The sequence below is a fragment of the Pezoporus wallicus genome, unplaced genomic scaffold (assembly GCF_028554395.1).
Source record: "Pezoporus wallicus isolate ANWC-B61680 ecotype Strahan unplaced genomic scaffold, APGP_CSIRO_Pwel_v1 scaffold_3294, whole genome shotgun sequence".
Classification (NCBI taxonomy): domain Eukaryota; kingdom Metazoa; phylum Chordata; class Aves; order Psittaciformes; family Psittacidae; genus Pezoporus; species Pezoporus wallicus.
Window position 1 is genome coordinate 11948376 of NW_026635478.1, and position 22741 is coordinate 11971116.

General features: G+C 37.6%; 1 protein-coding gene across 3 annotated transcripts in view; it reads right to left on the minus strand.

The window, feature by feature from the left end:
* Positions 1–1688: 1688 nt before the first annotated feature.
* The window catches only part of ANKRD50 (ankyrin repeat domain containing 50), a 39252-nt gene continuing 18199 nt past the window's right edge, over positions 1689–22741 (minus strand). For all 3 annotated transcript variants that reach the window (XM_057428262.1, XM_057428271.1, XM_057428281.1), the window contains exons 3-5: positions 16905–17134; positions 5090–8637; positions 1689–2774 (exon numbers count right to left, since the gene is read on the minus strand). In XM_057428262.1, the coding sequence (XP_057284245.1) occupies positions 5093–8637; positions 16905–17134 (3775 nt within the window). In that variant the 3' untranslated portion in view covers positions 1689–2774; positions 5090–5092. The remainder of the gene's footprint in view (positions 2775–5089; positions 8638–16904; positions 17135–22741) is intronic.

Here is a 22741-nt window from a genome sequence, read left to right on the forward strand (position 1 = left end):
TGATGAGGGAAAACACCTTTTTTAAATAAATGGTAATGTTTTCAATACTGATCACAGAGAAGACAAAAATGCATCAATTGTGCCTCTGTACCTCTCAACGCATTTCTCTTCCAAAGAGTTTTTCCATATGCATACTGTATTGATATTGTTATCCACAAACCAGTCCTTTTCCCTACTTCTCCCATCAAGAATTTCAGATGTCTTGTGGAGATGACCTTGGAAGGGCCAGTGAAATGGGATGGAGAGAATCAGGATTTACATTTTAGTCAGGTTTTTTAGGTTGTGAGAACTGTGACATTGCCAGAGGAAACCATGCTGAGTCACGGCTATGCAATTCCATTTACCTCCCCTTGACTGTACAAATCTGAAAGAGCAGAACAGAGCAAACAACTGGGGGAACAGCAAATTTCTTTGTATGCAACCCCGTCACAAATGATGATATCAAAAAATCACACGCAACAGCAATGTGGAATTACACAGACCTTCTGAGGAAGTACGTGTTTTAAAGCAATTCATGCTCTGTTCCAATATTCAAAAATCTCTAGGAACTGTCATTCTGAAAACATTTTCAACAGGTCTGATTTCTGCTGATTTGGATAGGAGGTTTCTCCAACAAGTGTTTTAAATGTAAATATTATTCACACAAAACCCACCAGGCTATCTATAAGTTGCAGCCCTTTGTGAAACTGGACATACCTTTACGTCCTTTGTCCACAAGGTGCAATTAATAACAACACAATAAAATTAAATAAATATAACCTCAGTGACAGCAAAGGTCAGTAGAAAAATGTCGGCATTCAGGGATCCCCTTCTGCAGAACGAAACATATATCAAAAACTAAGAAAAATTGTGTTCTTGCACTGCATTGCAAATGTACTATAGTTAAGGTTCAGAACAAGTTTGCTGAGAACAGTTTGGTACTTTCTCTTTACTGAGCCACCAACCCTCTCAAGGCCATTCTGCCAGACTTCTGTTATGTTTGTTTTATAATTGTCCCACAGGGACAAGTAATTCCACACATGAAACATTCAGAATAATCAATATTGCCGTGTGTCAACCTTTAACATCTAATTTTACTAGAGGCTGAATGCCTGACTATAAAAGTTTGTTGGTTTGTTGTTTTTTTTTTTTTTACATTTAGGAGCAAGGAAGTAAGAATGGAGGTGCAAGATATTAAAAAAAAAAAAATGATCTGATGATTGATAATCGTAACAACATGACATGGAGCCCTTTAGTGCTTCAGAAGATGCATTACGTACACATCTGGGGGCGCTTATTGAAGTTTAAGTTAGGATAGCCATACATCTAATTAATCCTCTATGAAAAATAACCTCAGTTTTTTATCATCTTATTTCTGGAATGATCAGAATTTGAGTATGAAAAAGATGAAACCCAAGTCTTTAGAAGAAATACTCATACAAAAATAGGCTTATTTTCTAAAGAGCAAGGCTGTGTAATGGTGAATAGTAGAATATAACTTGCATTTGTAGGAGAAAATAACTCACTTGTTTCATTTTACCACTCACAGAGCTGTGCAAGTAAGATGTGCACATTCAAAGGAAAAATTTATACTGTTCACTTTCACAACAATGGCCTTGATTTTGCTCTCTTTCATATAAGCAAAATTCTGCTGTAAGAGTGGGAAACCAGCTTTCCATTATCCGTAGATGGACTATCCAGACTGCTCCAGGTACAGATAACACGCTGGCTCTACCTAACCCATCTGAAGCAGTAACCACATTCATACAAGTTTGTGCTTTAAAAGAGTTATTGTCTCAGGACAAGGCTAACTCAGTAATCTCTGTACTCCCCAGACAACACTATTACTAACCGTTTGGCTCTTCCACTGTACTTTCAATGCATATTCTCTCAGCCTCAATAACAAAGTGTCTGTATTCTCCATGGTTCATTTACTGACATTCTCAATACAATCCCTTACCTTGGAAAAAAGAAAGAGCTGTTTCTAATGTCTAAAGATATAGATGAAAGCAGGATCAGACCTTTTACTTTAGCACCTAAAACATACCCATATTTGGTTACCTCACTACTGTAACAATAACAGAGGCTATTTATGATCAAGTGTCCAAGAGCAAATTTGCCTATTGCTTTCAGTGGTCGCATCCATCCAGATTTGGAGCTGCAGTACCAGGTAGTGGATTTTGCCTCTTAAAAAATCCCAAACATACTGCAGATGGTTGCAGTCTGACTCCTACCATCGAACAGCAATTACACAGACAGAACACACAAGTACAGTATTTATAAAATACTGTTACAAGAGTTGTATTTGTGGAGAGAAATTTTGAAGAACACAGGGAACTGACCATACATTACAACAATGCAAATGTGACAAACTGCTTATTTTCTTTAGCCACAGGAAAATAAATACAAATAGCACTGCCTTTCCATACACAGTTCACTGTGGCACATGCACCTCTACTAAGCATTCTGGAATAGGAAATCAGAATTCCTTGTTCTTACCATTTTCAGCTGTTGTCAGAGAAATACAGTATATATCTTTCTGCAATTAAAAAAAAAAGTGCTCATTCTGTGTATTAAATACAAAGTACACAAAATAAATTTTTGAAGCACAGAGGGTTATACTGAGAAGGCAGCCTGAAAATGTAGGCACGTTACAGTAATTAAGGTAACTGTACTGTATAATCACATTCTTGAATTTCTAGGTGGACTAAACAAGCATTGTATGCTTTTATCCCAGCCAGCTGATAAATCATTCGGACCAGAAGCACTTCTGTTCATAGCATCATGGAATTGGCCTGAAAGTACAAAATAAAAATATTAAAGTTTGAAAGACTCCATAATATGACCAGTGTTGTCAAAAAGACAGCTATATCATTTCTAATTGAAGTTAAAAGCACACAACAACACACCAATAACAAAAAGCATTTCCCGCCTAACTCAAATCCCGTGATTGATCCCCTGTGCTCTCTCTATCATCCAAAGTAGCTACAATGTCCCCACAGCAAGATTGCTTCCCGAATTGAGCTCGGAAGTGGCAGCCAGGGAATGAAAGCCATTCCTCCAGTGCTTGAGTGGAGTAGTTCCGATATGATTCTCCACAGGTGACTTATTCACTGGTCAGGGGAAATTACTGTTTTTGTGTTCGTGACTTGGCAATAAAGGAGGTAAATTATAGCCTGCACCAAGCAATTCATAATCCACACAAAACTGTTTTAAACTTCCATGCTTAAAATGAAGAGGTGAAAAATCAAGAAAAAGCAGAAGGAACCATTTAGTTATCCATCACCTCATATGCTTAGCCACTTGGATAATCAAGTACTTGACAAAATTCAGTACTACTGAATTTTCAATAAAGCACTATTTGTTCTAGACATGGCAAAAGCCCGACTTGGTTTTAAAATTATATGTGGAGTGTTCAAATTTTGTTTTTTCCTGCTTTGTTTATATTTTGAAACCAACAATGATGGCAAATTCATTAAAACTAGTCTTTTGATGACAGGTCAGGTCAAAATCGATATATCCTAGGTCAGAACCATATGATTTATTTACAATACAGTGCAACATGAAAGCAAGCAATAAATATCACGTACAGGTACATAAGAGTTAGGAAATAAAATTCTTGATTATGTATTTTAATATGTTTTATGGAGCCAGGAAAAAATACAAACAAATTTAAATCCTGTTTAGACATGATGTAGAACTGTGGGAATCTGAAACCCTTTTGACTTATAAAAGATTTAGGGCCCATGCTCTCTCATCTGCTTATTCCTTTCTGTGGCTGCTCCTGTTCTACTGCCTCTGCATTTTTGCCTGCCCCAGAGCTCATCTGACAACTCCCCAGTACTTGTATTTATTTTACTAATGCACAGGTTCTAGTATAAAGTTTTTTAAAACATTGTATTGTTTCAAACATTTTAGTTTAACCAAAATGCCAACACCAAGGAAACATCTTACAGTCCTGCACAATATTCTAACACTCTGCAGTTCCCAAGAGATCCCAGATACATCTAGAGAGATGCAGTCCTTTAAAGTGAAAACCATTTCCAGGACATTTTGGGGAAAAAAAAATATGTGTTTTTACAGCTGAAAGCCTCCTGTGGATTCTGCACCAGCTGCAATTGTCCTAGAAACCCATAGTCTGTTAGCAAGAACATTCCTGCTCTAAGGAGCAGCAATCTGATCTGTCAAAAAAGCAGCATTTACACAAACAAAAAAATACGTTGTCAAAAAAAGCGCAAATAAGCAGTAAGAGACGTGCATGCATTTCAAAGATGCTGCTTCTTTGAAATTCAAATAGAAAACACATTAATTAATACATTCCCAATACCCTCAAAAAGATAAACGTCAAAGAGGGAGAAAATTAGTTCTGTTTTAGCTGACTCACTGACACTTTACATCTGAAAAAGCTACACAAAATTCCCTTAAAATGCAGTATGGGAGAGAATGTAAGAAATCTAAATGAACTCCAATGATTAAGAACTACAGAAGGGTCAGAAAATTGGTACCATAACATAGATTCTAATCCTGCTCTGAAAAATGCCATCTCTCCTATACAAAGGTTACCCTCACCATTACAGAAATATAAATCCAAAGCTTTAGCTTAGTATTTTAACTTTTTAAATTTCTAGATAATTATGCTACTGAGATTTCACATTTAAAATCCAAATCCACATAAGTGGTTGCCTGTAACTTACAGGAATCTTCAGAAGCTTTCTGAAAATCTGTTTTTGTAAATTAAATAATTACTGTATCTGAAAATCGCACACATTAAAATTCCCAGCTGTCAGTATGTTTGAAAATTCCAAATCAATGCTCCATGAAACTTGCTGGTTTATTCAGTCACATATGAATGACGGGGGGTGGTGGTGGTGGTGGTGGTAGTATGATTAAAGCAATCACAATGCAATAGAAAATATGATGGTGATCCAATTCCTTTACGGTTGATGCTTTTAAACAACAGCAAAACAAATATTTGCCAGGTTAAGATTTTAACATTCATGGTTCTCATTAAGAAAGCAATTATGATATAAGCAACAATGAAACGTGATTTTAGTGTATGTAAAATGCACATGATGAAAGCATTTGCTTTGTTTGTGCTTGGATAGGTTACCTTTTATAATGGTGTTTCCTTCTTGTAGTTGAAACTTGGGTCACTACCTTCAATCTGAAGTTTTAAGGCTTGCTTAAGGCTGAGTTCTGTCTCTGCAGGAGGATAGCCTTCCAGAACTTCCTGATGCCCTCTATCCTGCACTGTTCGTGGGACAGAAACCCTACCGAGAAACACCTGATTGTTCTGAAGATGGTAATTTGGATTTGTCATAATTCCATTTCTCTTCTTCTGCTCTCCACTGTGTTGGTGAATTAGGAACTGCTGCTGAGATCGACCAACTTCTTGCTGACCTGGAGGGACCAAAATTTTGCACTGTGTCTCTGTTGGCATTGATTTAAGCTGCACACTGGTCCCAGATTTGGCAATAGGTACTCGTTTATCAAACTGAGTCATTTCATACTCTAACACTTTTGGTTGGTTGGAACTACTTTGTTTTGTTTTCTTTCCAGCTGACCCAGATTTACTGGAGTTGTCTGGTTTCCCACCTCTGTTAGCTTTAGTTGATTTCAGACTAGGTTTTACTTGGCTCCATTCAAATTCACTACTTGGTGAGTTATGATTTTGGCTTAGGGAATGAGTTGTGGAAGAAGGAGAAACAATAGACTGCCTACTTCTGCTGCGTGGCAGGGAATGTTGTTGTATTTGCTCTGTGAATGACAGGCTATGGAAACTATCAATGGGCACTGTCTGAGCAGTTGCAGTTGATGACGTGGTACGGAGAGAAGAATTTTTGGAGCTTTTCAGGGAATTATTTGATAAAGATGACTTCTGACGGTCAACTGTAGAATCAGGTGACTCTGAAGGAGAACTGAAGGCATGAGCAGGTCCATTAGATAAGCCACGCATACTAGGCTGCATATCTCCACCAGTGCTCCCTGAACTATTTGACTTCATTGTTAATGACTGCATTTTAGAAGAAACGGACTGTAAGGGTTTTTGCTCCATTGTGTGGACTGGAGATGGAGTGCAACCATTCAGAGTAGATGCACCATATTTTTCCAGTAATTTAATGATCTGAGAGTGTCCATTTTTAGCTGCAACACGCATTGCAGTGCGCCCAAATTGGTCAGCATGATTTGGATCAGCACCATGCTCCAGTAATATTTGTACAACATCAATGTGCCCTTCTTGGGCTGCAATGCAGAGTCCAGTAGCACCCTGATTACATGTATGGTCAACCAGAGCTCCATGCTCGATGAGAAGCTGCACTACCTTCACATGACCTTGCCATGCAGCAGACTGCAAAGCTGATCTCTTCTCATTATCTGCAGCATTCACATCTGCATGGTATGTTATCAGCACCTGTACCATCTCAAAATGGCCCTGCCAGCACGAAACATGGAGTGCTGTTCTTCCCTCAGCATCGCTTGCTTCTACGTTTGCACCATTTTCTAAAAAATACTCAGCCATTGTAAGCTGGTTTTCTAATGCTAAGATATAAAGCGTTGGCCGGCCATCAGCATCTTTGTAGTTTACATCTGCCCCATGGCTGAGCAGCAGTTCAACTATATCTCTGTGACCTTCTAAAGCAGCAACCCGGAGAGCATTTCTCCCATCATAGCCTCTCTGATCAATATTGGATTTATTTTCCAGTAATATCTGCACACAATCATAGTGGCCTTCTTGTGCAGCTAATATGAAAGGTATGCGTCCATCATTATCGATTTCATTTGTTCTAGCACCTTGCTCTATAAGAGCTTCACATATCAACCTGTGACCTTCAAAAGCTGCCATATGCAAAGGTGTCCAGCCTGCATCATCTCTGTGATTTTCATCTAGCCCCCTGTCCAGCAGAGTCCGAACTACTTCAACATTGCCTTGCGCAGATGCTATGCTCAGAACAGTTCTCCCTTCACTATCAATGCTATCGACAGCTGCACCCCAAAATAAGAGAGTATTTACAACTGACGCGTGGCCCATTGAGGCTGCTGCCAGAAGTGGTGTACGACCATTGTTGTCTGTGTGATCGACATCAGCTCCTCCTTCTAGAAGTAGATCAACAACATCTACATGTCCTTCATAAGCAGCTACCAGCAGTGGAGTCATGCCATCTTTATCACAATGATCAACTTCAGCACCGCGGTCAATTAGAAGGCTAACCACTGAGGCATGTCCTTTACTGGCTGGTACACAAAGGGCAGCAACAGACAGTGCAGTCCTTCCATCCACATCCTCGTGGTTTACCTCTGCACCATGATCCAGCAGGTGCTCCACGATCTCTTTATGGCCCATGTACGCAGCTGCAATCAAAGCTGTTCTGCCCTCATTATCAGCTTTATTAACTTCAGCACCATGTTGAAGCAGATTCAACACAATATCTTCATGTCCTCCCCAGGCTGCTGCTCGCAGTGCTGTTCGGCTATCAGCATCTGCACAGTCCACTTTGACTCCAGCATAAAGGAGTGCAGAGACCACCTCTGTGTGCCCACCCCATGCTGCAGATCGCAGTGCCGTCCAGCCATCATGATCAGTGTGATTAACATTAGCCCCACAACCAATCAAGCAATTGACAACCTTGGTATGTCCCTGCCGAGCAGCTAAGGTAAGTGCTGTTTGCCCATGAGTGTCTTCTATCTCTAAATCTGCTCCCCGTGAAACCAGTAAGTTAACGACATCGAGATTGCCGCTGTACGCTGCATTGGCCAAGAGCGTTCTCCCATTGGAATCACACTGGTTTACTGATGCTCCATTGTCTAACAAGGTGCGAATGGAATCTTCTCTTTCCAGAGCCTGCCGAACAATGCAAGATGTGCGGTCATCTTCACTGTTGACGTGAGCACCAGCTTTTACCAGCAGCTGTAATACTTCTTGTTCTTTAGGAATTAGGGTTGACAACGAGTCTTTGACAGGTGTGCCATTCCATATCATCCATAACGCCAGCTCTGAAGTCTCTAACTGTAAATTGGAATTAATTAAATGCAATGCAAACTCTTGAGCTTCTAATGGTGTTAGATCCTTTGCTCGGCAAGTGTAACTCATTGCCAGCATTCTGTGTCCCTCTGCTGCATTGCACAAGTATTTTTGTGTACAGTGCTTTACATCGAGCAACCATTCTGCAAAACTGTAATGAAACAAGATCTTTGTATTTCCAAGTCCGTCAACAAGGACTTTTGACAGGACATCCAATTTGCGTTGAAAGTCTTCCATCGTCAGCATCATATTTTTGGTCCACACTGCATGATACAGTTCTGTTGTGGTTAACGGTCTACAGGCTGCAAGAATGACGTTAAGAATAGGCTGGACCTTCGCAAATTGTTTTCTCACAAAAAGCCTCTGACAGAGCCAAAGGTAGAGGCCATTTAACGTCCCTGGAATATCACGGATCTCTCGTAACATAATAAAATTCTCCACAACTCCATCTAGGACACGTTCCAGATACAAAAAGCAGCCGCTGCTTTTGATGTGAAGCTGATTCAGCATTTCTGCAGTTTCTTTCGTAAGATGCTGCCTCAGTGCTTCTTCCTGATCTAAACGATGCAGAATATACTGCTGCACATCTTTCACAATGTAAGCCTTTCGGAGATCATCCAGACTTATTTTTCGAAAGCCTATTAAAAAGGAAAGGATATATTATTATTATTATTTCTAATCAAGTTTTGCATAACTCAATGTTAAAATAAATAAATAAATGGCAGACATTTCTGGGTAAGGAACACCCACAATAATATATTTTGTGTGTACATGTATTAAATGTAAATAAGTATAGCAAAGAACTTTGATAACAGATGCATTTTTATCATCATCTACTATAAGTAGCAATACATGCTACTAATGAAGCAAATACTAAAAATCACGTTGCACCTAGCTTGGACAATACTAAATACCTAGGCAAAACCACCAGCACTGCAACCAAAGTAAGTTTATTAAGTAGTATTATATCATTAAAGGAATAATCCCTTCTCCAATGTGGTTGACAATGGAATTCTAAATAATTTTCAGCTATTTAAATTTAGACAACTATTTTATCCATATATTATAGAAAAAGCTATTCACACCCAGTGCACATGCATGATGCATGTGCTAAATGTGAATATGCTAAATATGCACGTTAAAGTGATCTACATATATCGATCACTTTAACTTGATCACCTTAATTTCTCTTAAAAGATAGCTTTTACGATATAACAGAGAGACACCCTCAAAAGCAGCTTTTCAGTATGTACTGAAAATTACCTAGTTAAAGTAATAAGGGCTGAGTTTTAGATGAACACCTTGGTTCTTTGGTAAGTGACTCATTCTATAAGGAAACAGGTTTTCTCACAGTCATGTGATCTCATTGTTCTTCCAACCTGTTTACTCTTTATGGGAAAAGGAGAAATTATTTCACACACACAATGCTGTGTACATCTCCTCCCTACCTGCGCGCATGTACATCTTCCCTGCACAAAGCAAAGAACGCTATTCTTAGCAGTGGATCCAAAGAAGTCCCTAGGCCAACCTCAGTGGCCTTAAGGCTCTCGGGTATGAGGTAGAATGAAGATTTAGTTGTATGGTCTACACAGCTATTGCTGCCACTTAAAAGAATGCTTTGGTTGTGTCAAGTTAAGCATTTGATGAAGAGCTACCTTATTTGATTAATGACACATTGCACTGTTTGTACACTAGTTTTCCGGAAGCTATGGGAAAACCACAGAGGTCATCGGCACAGCAGTTTAAAATACTGTGTTTTAGGGCAGAACTGTACCTCACTTCTCCAGGAACAGGCTATAATCTCTTCCTCTAGCGTAGCAGATTGCAAACATTTCCTTACAGTCAGCTCAGCTAGTCATAAAAACACCCAACTCTGCTTCTCAAACTAAAGCAGTTACTAACCTCCAAACTATACTGAAGAAAATGCAACCACAGAGCAACACATTCAATTTTGGCCCCTTTTCCATGGAACAAATAATTTTAAGTGAAACTCAGAAGAACGTTACTTTCAAATCTGTATTTTTCATTGTATTTAAACATTCAGTGGACAAACTGATCAGTTTGGGAGCTTGTTCTGACTGAAAATTACGCCTGGTAACAGACCTGTGTTTTTTGTTCCCTAGTGTCTTCAGCAGAGGTTCCGAATGTCACATTAATCTCACTCTGTTAATTATTCAGTCTACAGGGGTATTGTACAAACACAACAGATTAGAATTGACAGATAAACTGTGGCGGTGTTACTAAAATATTTATTCTCCCTTTAATAATTATGGTAGCACTACAAATCTAACAGGAGTGAATCAACAGAATACCTAAACCAAAATAGAATACCTAAACAAAAATCATGCTTCTCCCCCAAATCAAATCACTTTTGCACAGTCACTTCTCAGGCTAAGACTACACTGATAAGATTGTTTTCTTTAACATTTGTGAATGAGAAGGCCATGAACTTTAAGTAACGTCCTAACCTGACCTGTAGAATGGCATAATTCATCAATTTACTATGTATTTGATTAAAATATTCTGTACATAACTTTGTAAAGCCCTAAATTCTTGCACATCAGCCAAAAAAGAAGCTTTACTGAATAAGGACAGTGCCCTGTGATCCTGCAGATCCCAAGCTTCCACTTCAAGTGAATATTTCTAGGTTAGGATCCTTCAGAAGATACAGAAATGAAAACAGAGGCATCAAAACCAGGACATTGCTTGGTGCATGCCTTCACAGTTGTATACATACTCAGAACTGTAAACAGACACAAGTGTTCCTTTGGTTGTCTGGTGTGCAGGGAACAACTCTTTTGCTCAATTCAGAGCAAATGCAACCACTGCATTCACTCACCTTCCAGCTCTCTGAATCTCTCTGTACCTGTCACTTGGCTGAATGAGAATAGACAGAGCGCTCTGCAAACTCCTCCTCAACATGGTTAGTTTTAAGTGACTCTGCTCACAACATACCCAATCTCTCCCATTAATCCCATGCCCACATCCTTCCTTCCAATATATATGTACTTATGTGAGCTATTTTTATTTTTAAATTACTGGGTTTTTTTTTCTATTCTTACAGGAATTAATTTCATTTCCCCACAGGAAAACTTCTGATTGACTCAAGACAGCAACCCTGAGATTTCTCAGCTAATGCGCGGTGTTGCCTGACAACAACACTTCATGTCCCTTGATACTCTGCCTTCCCATGAAAGCTTGTAGGGTGGTAAATGTTTAAGCATCTTTGGCCCAGTATGTGCGCTTCAGAAGTAAAGAACTTACTCATATTGTATGTTCTTTGAATACCAATTTTCATTTTGCTTCCCAAAAAGTGAACAAAACTATTTTGGATGGGATACAAAGAAACCCCAAGGCCTCAAAAAAAAGTAAAAGGGTTAGTGTGTTTGGTTATTGTTGTTTGTTTTTTTTTTTTGGGGGGGGGGAAGTTCCTTTATATGAGACTATATCATTACTTTATTCCATATTAGGGTTAAAATATTGCCCTGCTCTCTACTTAAGATATACCAAATGTCTAAGCACTTCAGCCAAACAAATAAATTTCAGAAGACTTCAGGACAGTGAGTACTCCAGAAGTCAGTAATTTAAACAATTTGACTGGCTCTTTGTTCACAGCAGCTAAAAATCAGTTTTTTTTTTCTTCTGCAGTATTTCCAAACATTCCTTGTTAATAAGATCCTCTATACTGAATCTGAAGACCAGTCTGTATAGCAAGCAGCACACTACACTCAGCTCTTCATACATCCCAGGCATGATCTGCTCTTTAAGGCCTGGGATTAACAAACTGCCATTGAAACAGACTTTTCAACAGAAATAGGTTAATTTTAACCACTGCACCATGCCATAATATAATAAACAAATAATTCAAAGAAGGCCTTATAGATAGAACTATTGTTTAAAAAAATAATCTCAAATTCTTGTTGCTAGTTTGAAGGAGGAAAACAAAGCTGTGTTTTTTTCCCCCCAACAAATGAGGTCATTTTACATTCTTAAACAAAGATCCTGCAAACTTGCTCTTCAACCCCACTATATACAATAAGTCACTTTCATGAGCAAGAAGCACCAAAACATTAAGAGAAAGCTCATTTTGTTTCAGATGCATTCCCACAAACTACTTAAGCCAGCAGAACAGGAGAAAGAAGTTGAAGTCCCACGACCCTGCTTTTTTGCATTGTTAAAATTCTTACAACACATCACTTTCAACCCAATGGGAGCTCCAATATGGATTTTCTTGATTTATTAAATTCCTGGCAGTTCTGTCAACAAATTAGTTCCAAATGTATTTCTTGGCAAGATCCAGGGTCATTCAAAGGGAAAGAAAAAAAAAAAAAAAAAGTAGTATCTTGGCTATATAAATAGTTCTACAGTATGGCAACCTTTTCAAAATTTAATAATAAAAGTAAGCTATTACCTAGCAGGTTCCAGAAAATGCTTAAAAATATCCTTCTACTTTCATATCTTTAAATATATTTACATAATTAAATTACAAAAGTTTTAAGTGCATTTTAATATATTTCATTTACCTGCATTGTTAGCTTTAAAATAATTTAAATTATTAAAACCACAGCAATGGTTTTGAATTAATAGCTGACACTGCTACTCTAAGCATATATTAAATTACCCATTTATGCACACCTGCTCAAATGAGTAAGGTATCTAGCAGTGTAAGATGCACCTGAAAATTCAAGTAGAACACTTAGCTTTTAGTGCACTGGCACTATAGTATGCACAACAAATTTCACTGCATGTACCAAAGATGCTAAGAGACATCGACACTGAAATCTGCTGCTCTCGCTGGTCCGTGTCATTGCACAGAAGTTTATTTCACTAGATTTACAGGTAACAGTCCACTCAAAACAGTTTAGTCTTCCCTCTTGAATTACAAAGCAAATAGGTTCAAACTGTACACACAGCTTTTAATAAGGAAATATAAAATGCCCTAGCATCATGTTTTCAAAGTGGCAATCAGACCACTTTGAAAAAGAACAAAAGTGGTAATAAGCAGAAAGGAAACAGTAATTAAAAGTTCACAGTTTCTTTCCCAAGCCTTCTAAATAATTTATTTTTTTTCCTAAAAGCCATACAAGAACAACAAATACACTTTTTCAAAGCTTTAATACTACAGAAGTAAATTTTACAACCACATAAATACATAAAAATGATCTTTTATAGTAAAAATCCAACTCCCATTAAAGACTTTAAAGTAACATGAAACCACCCAAATAAATTCCTACCTTCCAAAAATTAGACGACAATTTAGATTTTCTTTTCTGAAGCAGTCTCTCCTCAGTCTTATGCCATCTATTTTTCTGGAATGGCAGATAAGGTTCAATTCCAAACCAGGCCACTGATTTGATGTGGGGTTTCATCACTATGACTAGCTGGGTAGCTTCAAATACCAAATGGTTTGAGTGTTCCAGGAAGGTGGGCTGACTTTTACTCCATTTCTCTAAAGTTTCCACATTTTTAATTTTAGGAAAGGGTGCAACAAAAGCAATACTCCGCATGTATTTAGATCAGAACCAGGAAACAGTAGAAATATGAGAGACATGGTCCCAAGATTTCTAATACAGCGTAAGTTTGGCTAAATACCAGCCTTAGTATCTGGCTGTCTGGAACTGAATGCCAGATGAAAGGATGGGTGACAAATGAATGACAGATTGTCTATTTTTGCTTATGGGGAAGTGGGTGAACGAAGCTTAAGCTGCCTCTGAGGCTAAACTGAACCCTTTCATGTCCACTTTTGATTCTTCCTATTGTAGTTTCCAGCATCTTTGTTATCTAACATTAATTTTATGAAAACTAGGGCTCCCTGAGGTGTGACATCTGCATGTGTTGTACCACACCAGTGCACTCATGCATCTCACATTGGAAGGAATTCTTTGGATGACGAATGTGTGTAATTGAGGGGTATAATCAAGCCAGATGCCACAGATATTTGATTTTTGTAGCAAAAGAAGAAACTAAGTAAATGCCTATTAAAAAAAAAGCCTCTTTGAATCAATAAAAAGCACATTTGCACATATGAATTTTTCTCTACCGACCTTTACGCTATTAAACAAATTAGCTGCTTTTCACTCAAACTTAGCTAAATAAAATCGCCTGATTTTAAAATGCCTGAAGTTTTTAACTAATATGATGGATCTTTAAAAGGGAATTTAGTTTTGTAAGAACAAGTGCTTTGCTTTCAAGACTTAGGGATGAAGTGGGAGACAATCTTGATAATTAAGGACATAAGACAGAGAATTGTTAAATTTAGGGAAAAAGTCTGTAAGAAAAACAGAGACATGATATGGCAGTTGGTAACAGTGCACATGAAGAGACGGCAGGAGGACACCAGTATCTGTTCCCCTCCTTTTTTACTCAACTGGCTGGCTTCTTCTCACTGTGGAGGGTGACCGCAGACTCATGCAGGAATCATTGTGCATTTGGTTCATATTTTTGAGGATGTCTCTGCAGCCACAAAAGGCAAAACCTTTTTTTTTTATTTTTTTATTTCTAATTAATGAAAGCTGAGAATCTTGAGAAATGGCAAAAATCTGTAGCACATTGTGCTACTACAGAATCTGGGAATACAGAAGGGCCCAGAACACAAGCTGCAGCAGATGCAGACATGCAGGCACAACTATTTAACTTGCTTAAGTAAGTTGCCCACAAAAGAGAAGGAGCAAAGAGGATCAGAACAAACACCCCTCCTTCTTTTCTCATTCTTAGAGAAGCAGAGGTGATGAATTCACTACTGGCAGTGGCAAGATGCCACTGGATGAGAAAGACTGGACTCTTTTCCATGTCACCACTATTTTTGGCTAGGGAGATGCCTGCAGAGGCTTGTCTGTACTGGACACCCAAAAAACATTGTCAGGACCAGGCCACTGAAGTAATCCTGCTCCTGGTAACTGATAAGACTTGCTGACAAATAGGTTTAGCTCTCATTTCAGCAGATACCTGGAGGAAGTTTTCACTGCATAAAAATTTAAAGTGAAAACTGACTGTAACCAAATTAATATTGGTTAACATATACTTCATATTGTACTTCAAAATTTTTTGCAGAAAAAACTATACAGATGGGACACATTTTCCTAAAATAATCCTGAAAGGATTCCAATCTTCCTAAGTAAGAGTGAAACCGAGGGTTTTTTTGTTCCAAGTTAAAGAAACAAATTTAATGAAAATTTACAGCGATTACATTATCATTATGGTTGCAAACATTTATTTTCTGTGAAATTGGAAGTACTAGAAATTCAGTACAACAGCATTCCATTATACACCACTTATTTCTTCAGTCATGAGGGCAAAAAATACTTATTGCTGATCTTGAATTCTGTGTGCCCACCAATTAAATAGCTTTATAAATTGACTCAGCTAAAAGTAAGCATTCAAATACCATAAAGGAGAAGAAAAGTTTTCCCTAGTACAAGCTTTAATGACAGTCTATCCTTGTCAGGCTAGAACAAGAAAAGAAATCAATATTATCTCAAGTTTTGCAACACAAACTTGCAATGTGTCTGAATTTAACAAAAGCTTCAGCCACGCTCCTCACATTCTCACTATACCTTTCACAAACTTGAATACTGGCTGTAAACAGGAAAATCATCCACCAATGTATTAAGCAGGCAATGGTCACATTGGCTGTAATGTCACAGTTTCCCTTCATAATGGATAAAACTAATTCCTCCAAACAGACCCTAAAATTTCTTCTCAATTTCTATCCAACTACTTTGAGATTCATTCTTTTCCTGCTGTACCTTTTCCACAGTGAAGATGGGATTTTAATATCGTAAATCAGCTTTATGTTATTCATCAAGTCATCCTCTGTGGAAAGGAGAAACTAACTCATTCAAATTATATTTATTTTAAAGGCATATCCATTAGTTCGGCTGATTTTTCCCATCAGGAATTCCATCTGGAAACACACTTAGAAAACAACAGCAATTTTTTAAGACTCGTCTAAAACATTATATGATTCAATGGAAAGAAAATCGAACTGCTCTGAAGGAAGTTTTGTCTGTTACTTTGGCAATGACAACTTATCTAATCAGCCAAGCTTTGACAAAACTATTCCCATAGGAACATCCAAAGGAGCCCTGTGAAGCTTCCCCAACATTTCCTTTAGTTCTCACATGCTCCCAAATACCAATCTTCATGTCTGCCACTGATCAATACAGTGCTTCATTCCTAAATGCAATTATCCCATTGACCTTTTGCCACTGTGGAAAAGAGCAAGCCTATGGGTCTATGCTCTATAATCACATTTTTGTCCTAATTGTGGCCTTAATACACACAGGCTTTATATATAGGCCTGGAATCCAGTCTAGATATTGCCCTTTATTAAATTTCAGAGAACTTCCAATAACAATGTCATTATAGTGAAGAAATATTCTCATGACACAGTAAAGCCTGGATGAAGAAGCTGTAAAGAATTTTTTACTGTGTAACCTTTGCCAAAAGTATACTCCAAGAATCCCCATCTACATTGTTCTGCTTTCAACTTCCACCTTCAAAGATTATTCCCTGCTTTCTGAAAATGAGGGGAGAGATTTTAATGGCAGATGAAAAAAAATATTCTTTTGAGGTTGTAAGGAATGGGTGTACACAGCCGACATACTTCCACATCACCACATTATTTCAAAGCTTTTTAAAACTAGCAAAGCACAAGGAAAAGTCAAAACAGAAGCAGCATATTCTTTGCAGAAGTACTGCAAAGATGTAACTTACCTCTAAAGTGTTTGGCTGATTTAAGCTTTCTATAGTCCTTAGTGAACTGGAATGTGTGTTTTTTAGAATTGTTATTGATTGCCATTTTTTAGAACTAAGCATGCATTGGTATTTTCAGCAATGACATGGGGTCTTGTGAATAACACGTTCTAGTTACAGGTAGCTAACATTTCTTATGCTCTGTACTCACCTGTAAACATTTTTGTAACAGCTTTACTCTGCTTGCGGGCAGAACACAGGAGAAGCAGCCAGGGAGGGAAGAACTCAAAGTGACCAGCTAAAAGTTCTGCTATTGTGCCAGACAAACTCGTAGAAGTCTGTTCACCCTCAGAAACGTTACAGCCCTCATCGACAGAATCCACAAGCAGGAAGAGGCTCTGCTGAGGGGGCTTCATTCCCAAGAGAGGGAGCAGAATACACCTGCAAGGAATGTGAATCAAAATCAGTATTTTAAATACATTTAACAACGCGTTGACTATCATACAATCATTCAAGTCGAAGCTATGATCAACTTAAAATGCCAAGTTACCTTTTCAAACAGTCTAAGGAGCTTTTTAAATAGTTACCACAGAAAATACTGAGGTGGACTGAACTAACAGAAAGAGAAATAGTTTGAACAGTCAGTGATGAAATTCTTGCTTAGACAATATTACTTCTTAATGAACTTTAATAACACTTTAAAATGATGTGATGTTGTTCAAGGCTGATTAGAAGACTTGCAAATGTGATGCTTCACTAAGAAAGAAGCCACTTGCCTTAAAGTTTAAGAACTTTAATTACAGCTGTCTCTGACAAAATTGTTGCTATTGCTTATCAGAAACTAACAGCAAACAATAGTTGGTTGTAAAACAAAAGTTGAAATAAAAGACACAAAGTTCAGAGTGAAGTCTGAATAACAGTCTTACAAAGAACAGAATTACTGCCATGCCTTCACAAATGAAATGCAAATTAATTTAGTAGCAGACTGAGTAGTTATTTTGATGTATTTATTTATATTGAAGGTGCCAAGTTCTTATTACTAGAAAAGGATTCTCTGCATTGTCAGGATGCTAGCATCTATACCAATGCACCTGATCGTGTAGCTAAAAATCTCACATGTGCATGTATGGTTGCCACCCTTAATGATACTCCTTAAAAATATATTTAACTTTGCATTTATGTATCTTTACATAGCTACTACACAATGGCCATGTGTCTGTCCAGTATTGCCAGGCTACAATACTGTTATTTGGGAAACTTCATCATGATTTATGCCCATAAGTTTCACTGTCTAAATTATCTTTGAATATACTTCACAAGCAAACTTTGACATTACAGTAAAATGATTCAGAAAATTAAAGGAGGTGAGAAAAAAAAAGTGTCTAACAGTTTACTCTTTTTTTAAGATTTGTTATTTGCATGTGTCCAGAAGGCATGCACACCGGAAATACTTTTTTTCATTTACGCAAGACCATAATAATTTTTTTCAAGTTTTACTGAACAAATTTATCTTCAGAAGATAACATTATTATGTACCAAGCATTCAAACCGAAATATAGACAAGTCTACCCTGTTAATGGAATAACACTACTCATTTTAGAAAGGATTCATAAGCCCTGTTAGTAGAAGGTTTTTTCCACATTTTCTGATTGAGAAAAATCAAAATGAAACCAGAGTGGTGCAACTTTCAATGTCTGAGAGTAACACAGTAGAATCTAGCACAGGTAATCTATTACACTTGGAGAAATTTCCCCAAAGGTATAAACCGAAGTACAAAAGACCTGTGTTCTGAAAGTATGCAGTATTAGATGGATTTTAAATCCCTAGTACTGTTCCCTGTCATTCCCCTCCCCCCCCTTTTTTTTTTCAGATGCACAAGACTACTGAGAGCTTTTTGGTACTTCCACAGCTAGTTACTCTTTCAGAAGATGCCTGAAGTACAACTAAAATCACTGTTCACTAAGCTAGGAAGTTAAGCAGCTACCAATTTACAGAACAGGAAATTAAAGTAGCCATAAGGTTAAAATTACTTTCCTAAATGATGCCAATCCCACAATGAAATGAGGCAGTTGGGAAATGACCACATTTTCCACCCCTTCCCTCGCCGGAATGGTGCCTTGCCCCCTCAGCTATTTATATCATGGCATTTTCCCTGCACTATTTCTTCTTCTATCAAAACCAATTTTCTTTTCACATAGTTCTTGATATGAAATTACTTTTGAAGTATTAATGTTACCATGAGATATGAAGAAAGAGTAATGGTAGCTTAACTTAAAATTTCACTTAAAATCTGTGTGACCCTAAGAGAATGCCTACAGAATGCCTATTATAAAGGCATCTGACAGCATTTTTTTTTTTTTTGGTATTTACCTGTTGGGAACACACCAAGAAAGCTAACTGTCACATCTGCAAACTGTGAGCACTGGGGTCATGCACTAAACTGCATTCTCCCAGAACTCTCAGGGACCGCAGCAAACAGTGCTCCTGGGACTTTCTGAACCAGAAATCTGGTCTTCGCATTTAACATCCCTTTACTTAGCATGCTTCCAGAGTTTTGTACAAATCTTCTATGAACTGGTTTAAGTCTCTGCATCCACAACATTCTGTGGCAAGGCCTTCTGCAGCTTAGTTACATGCTGCATTTAAAAACTCTTCGTTTTCATAGTTTAAAATCTAATACGTCCTTGTTTCCTTTGATACCCTTCAGCTTTCATACTGGATAGTAAGCAGTTATGTCAGATTCACCTTTTCTGTGCCATTTTTACCTTCTGACTTGTACCACAGCCCAGTGGTACTCACAGTTTATAGCAATATTGCTATTATTATCAAGACAGAGATCAGGCTTTCTTTTAAAGTGCCTTTAGAAACGTTTGATAAATGTTTGATCTTCCTAGACATTTTGTATCTCTTGGGTTCAGAGTAGATACCAAGTAACATAATAGTGAAACTACTAGAGACAGTAAGTTCAGGGCTATCTTGTGAGAAGTCATGTTAACCACCATAACATGACTTAGTAATTCCACTCCCCTGCAATTTCTTGCTTGCATAGGAAAATTACATAAATAATACAGAATTAGCAATGTCATGAAGTACTTCTGCAAATGGTGATTTATGTACAGACTGTTGTAACAGATTGCTTAATCTGCCAAGTGCCTCTCAAAAGATTAAGAGTTGATTTCCTTTACCTTCTGAAAAGGTAACAGATTTGTATCTTTTCTGCTCAATACAGACATAAAAGTGGTCATCATGACAGAAAATTTCTGAAATAGAAATCATGATTTAAAACAGCAGAATTAATTAGTAAAAATACAAAATCTCTCTAGGAAACAGCACATTTAAGTATTTTAAATGATGGCATCCATCTTAATGGCAGTGTAATGACTTATTTATGAAGAGCAGAGATGTTTTACATGCTCACTAACAAATAAGGAGTTCTCAGAATGATGAACCATCCCACAGAATTCTTCAGGATTGCTACTGAGTTGACTTAACCCATGCAAACATGAATTTCCACACATGAAAGGAATATATACAGGCTTTGTCGAAGTTCTGCTTATGATTATCCTTGAGATACCCACAAACATACCAAGACAAAACAGAACAAAGTAGAAAGACAGCGGTGTTGTACACAAAGGCTGGAAAGAAAGGTACAGTGAAATGCACATACTTGCTAAAAAAAAGGGCAAAAAAAAGGCAAAAAAACCCCAAACACACACACCCTACAAATAACAACTGAGTGGTTCTAGGAGCAAAATAAGTTATAAATCATAGTTTCTTATGTGTTCCTCATATTTGATTGTCTCTGGTGTACAGGAAATTCAGTTACGTCCCCATTTAAATTGTTAGATGTTACAGCATGAACATAACTTATCCCTAAAAGGGGTCCTTTTTCCATCCCCAGCTGCTAGCTTTCACGACTGACAAACACACAGAACAAATGTATAAAACTCATCTCCTAAGCAAGCCAGAAGCAAGAAAATGAAACAATATCCAACACTTTAATTGTCATGATAGCAATGACTGATTTGGAAATGTGCTTAACTATTGCTACAGCTTAACTATTGCTACAAAAAGTAGGTAGTACTTAGTACTACAGCTACTACTACTACAATTCTAGTGTTTCTTTTTCTACATCAGTATGACAATTCTTCAAACTGCCTTTTGAGTCACCTTCTCCACAATAGCTTATAGCTTAGGTCTTGTGTTCAGTTACAGCTGCTGATCCCATTTGGATCCATCCCAGAGGCCTGCACTGGGAATTTACAAACTCTGTTCTTTTCAAAGCAAGATTCTAAAAAAAACAGAGAATATAATTATCCCACACATAGCCTTCTTTGTTTTTCTCCTCCTGCTTTTTTCCAAATGCTTTTACATCAGATTCCTTGAGCAAATTCACCAGCTATTTGTCATAGTCCTAGTCTTTGCATATTAAATTAGCCTATCCCCACCCTGCTTCCTTATTATTGAGGGATTAACTCTTCCTCCTAATTTTAAACTATTAGATGCCTCCAAACATTTTTCTTCAGAGGAAACAATTTCTGTAAACTAGAGTTAGAGATCCAGTTTAAGGATTAATTCTGAAACTGGGCACACACCCTGCCCTCTCACAAAGGTGGAATGAGAAACTGATTTTGCATCCACAGACCAAACCAGTGACATTTTCAACAGGGCTATGGAGTGAAGCCTACTGTCCTCTTCCAACCTTTGCAGCTACTTTCACCAAGCCCACACTGAACTTCCAAAATGGTGTTAAGTTTCTGTTTTGTACCAAGAGAACAGACTGCGCTGTGTCCTTGTCCTGTCTGGAGCATGTGCAATGTTACCACTCTGATTGTGGCTGGATCCTGTTTGGGTTGCAACTTTTCACTGCTGCATGCTGTCAAGATTGTATCTCATTGGCAGCGCTGCAAGGTAAAACCACCATTACAGGACATGCGTACCGGGAAAGAAAGGCAAACATCCCAAACTGATTTTTAAAAATGGTGCTAAATGCTCTGAGTGATGTTTTTGATGTCAGGTAAGGTTGTCCTTACCCCCTACTTCATCTCATCTGTCTCTGGTTTGGGGAGTTTTTAGGAAGTTGGCATTCTCCTACTTGAGTTCACCAGCACCTCCCTGACAAGATCCCCACAGAATATCTTCTTTCCTAAAGGCTATTTACATTTCAAAAAGGAAAACAATATTCATTGCTCATGAAACAGTTCATATGTAATATTTACAACTAAGTTAATATTAATGCCCTATTCTGAGTCACAAGAAACAGTAGTAGGCAATCACATGGAATAACAGAAAGTAGCTGCAAACTCCAAAAGAACTGTAGTTCCTTAGAACTGAAGCAATTACTGAGGATTATAAACACATGCTGAAAATATGTATTCACAATACTTTGGATGAATAACTTCAGCCATTACTAACAACGTGATAGAGGTGATCAACTGCTATCAGCAACAAAGGTTATGATAAAGTTTACCTGAATTTATTATTTTGTTGGCAAAAATTTGCAATAGAACTTTATTAAAAATTCACCTTACATGAAAGAGGCAAAACAGAGCTGTCTTCTGTAAGAGATCTTGTAGAGGTTCTAAGGAAACTGCCCACTTGCACATTTGATCTAAAAGAATTATTGAAGATTAAAGTAACAGAGGAATATGCCTATATATATATTGGATAGATATCTGTGCATGTATATAGTCTAACAATAAATGGTGTATAACAAAATAGACAACTCTTCAAATATTAACCTCAAAAGCAAACAAGCATCTTCCTTCTCATGGGTAGCTTATAACATGATGTTTCTCAGAACTTTACCACGTGATTTTTAAGACACTCATTTCCATTTATGTTGTATCAGAAAATACAGAAAATGAAGTACATAGTGAAACTGTAAATAATCCAACTATATTTACATAATGTTGCGTTAATTTTTGCCAGCAACGTAGGAAGTTGTGGGATTTTTGCCTAATAATCACACACAGACCTAGCAAAAATCTTCACAATTCCTGCTGCTCAGGTGATGAACTATTACCCTCCTTCTGAGAAGACTCTTGA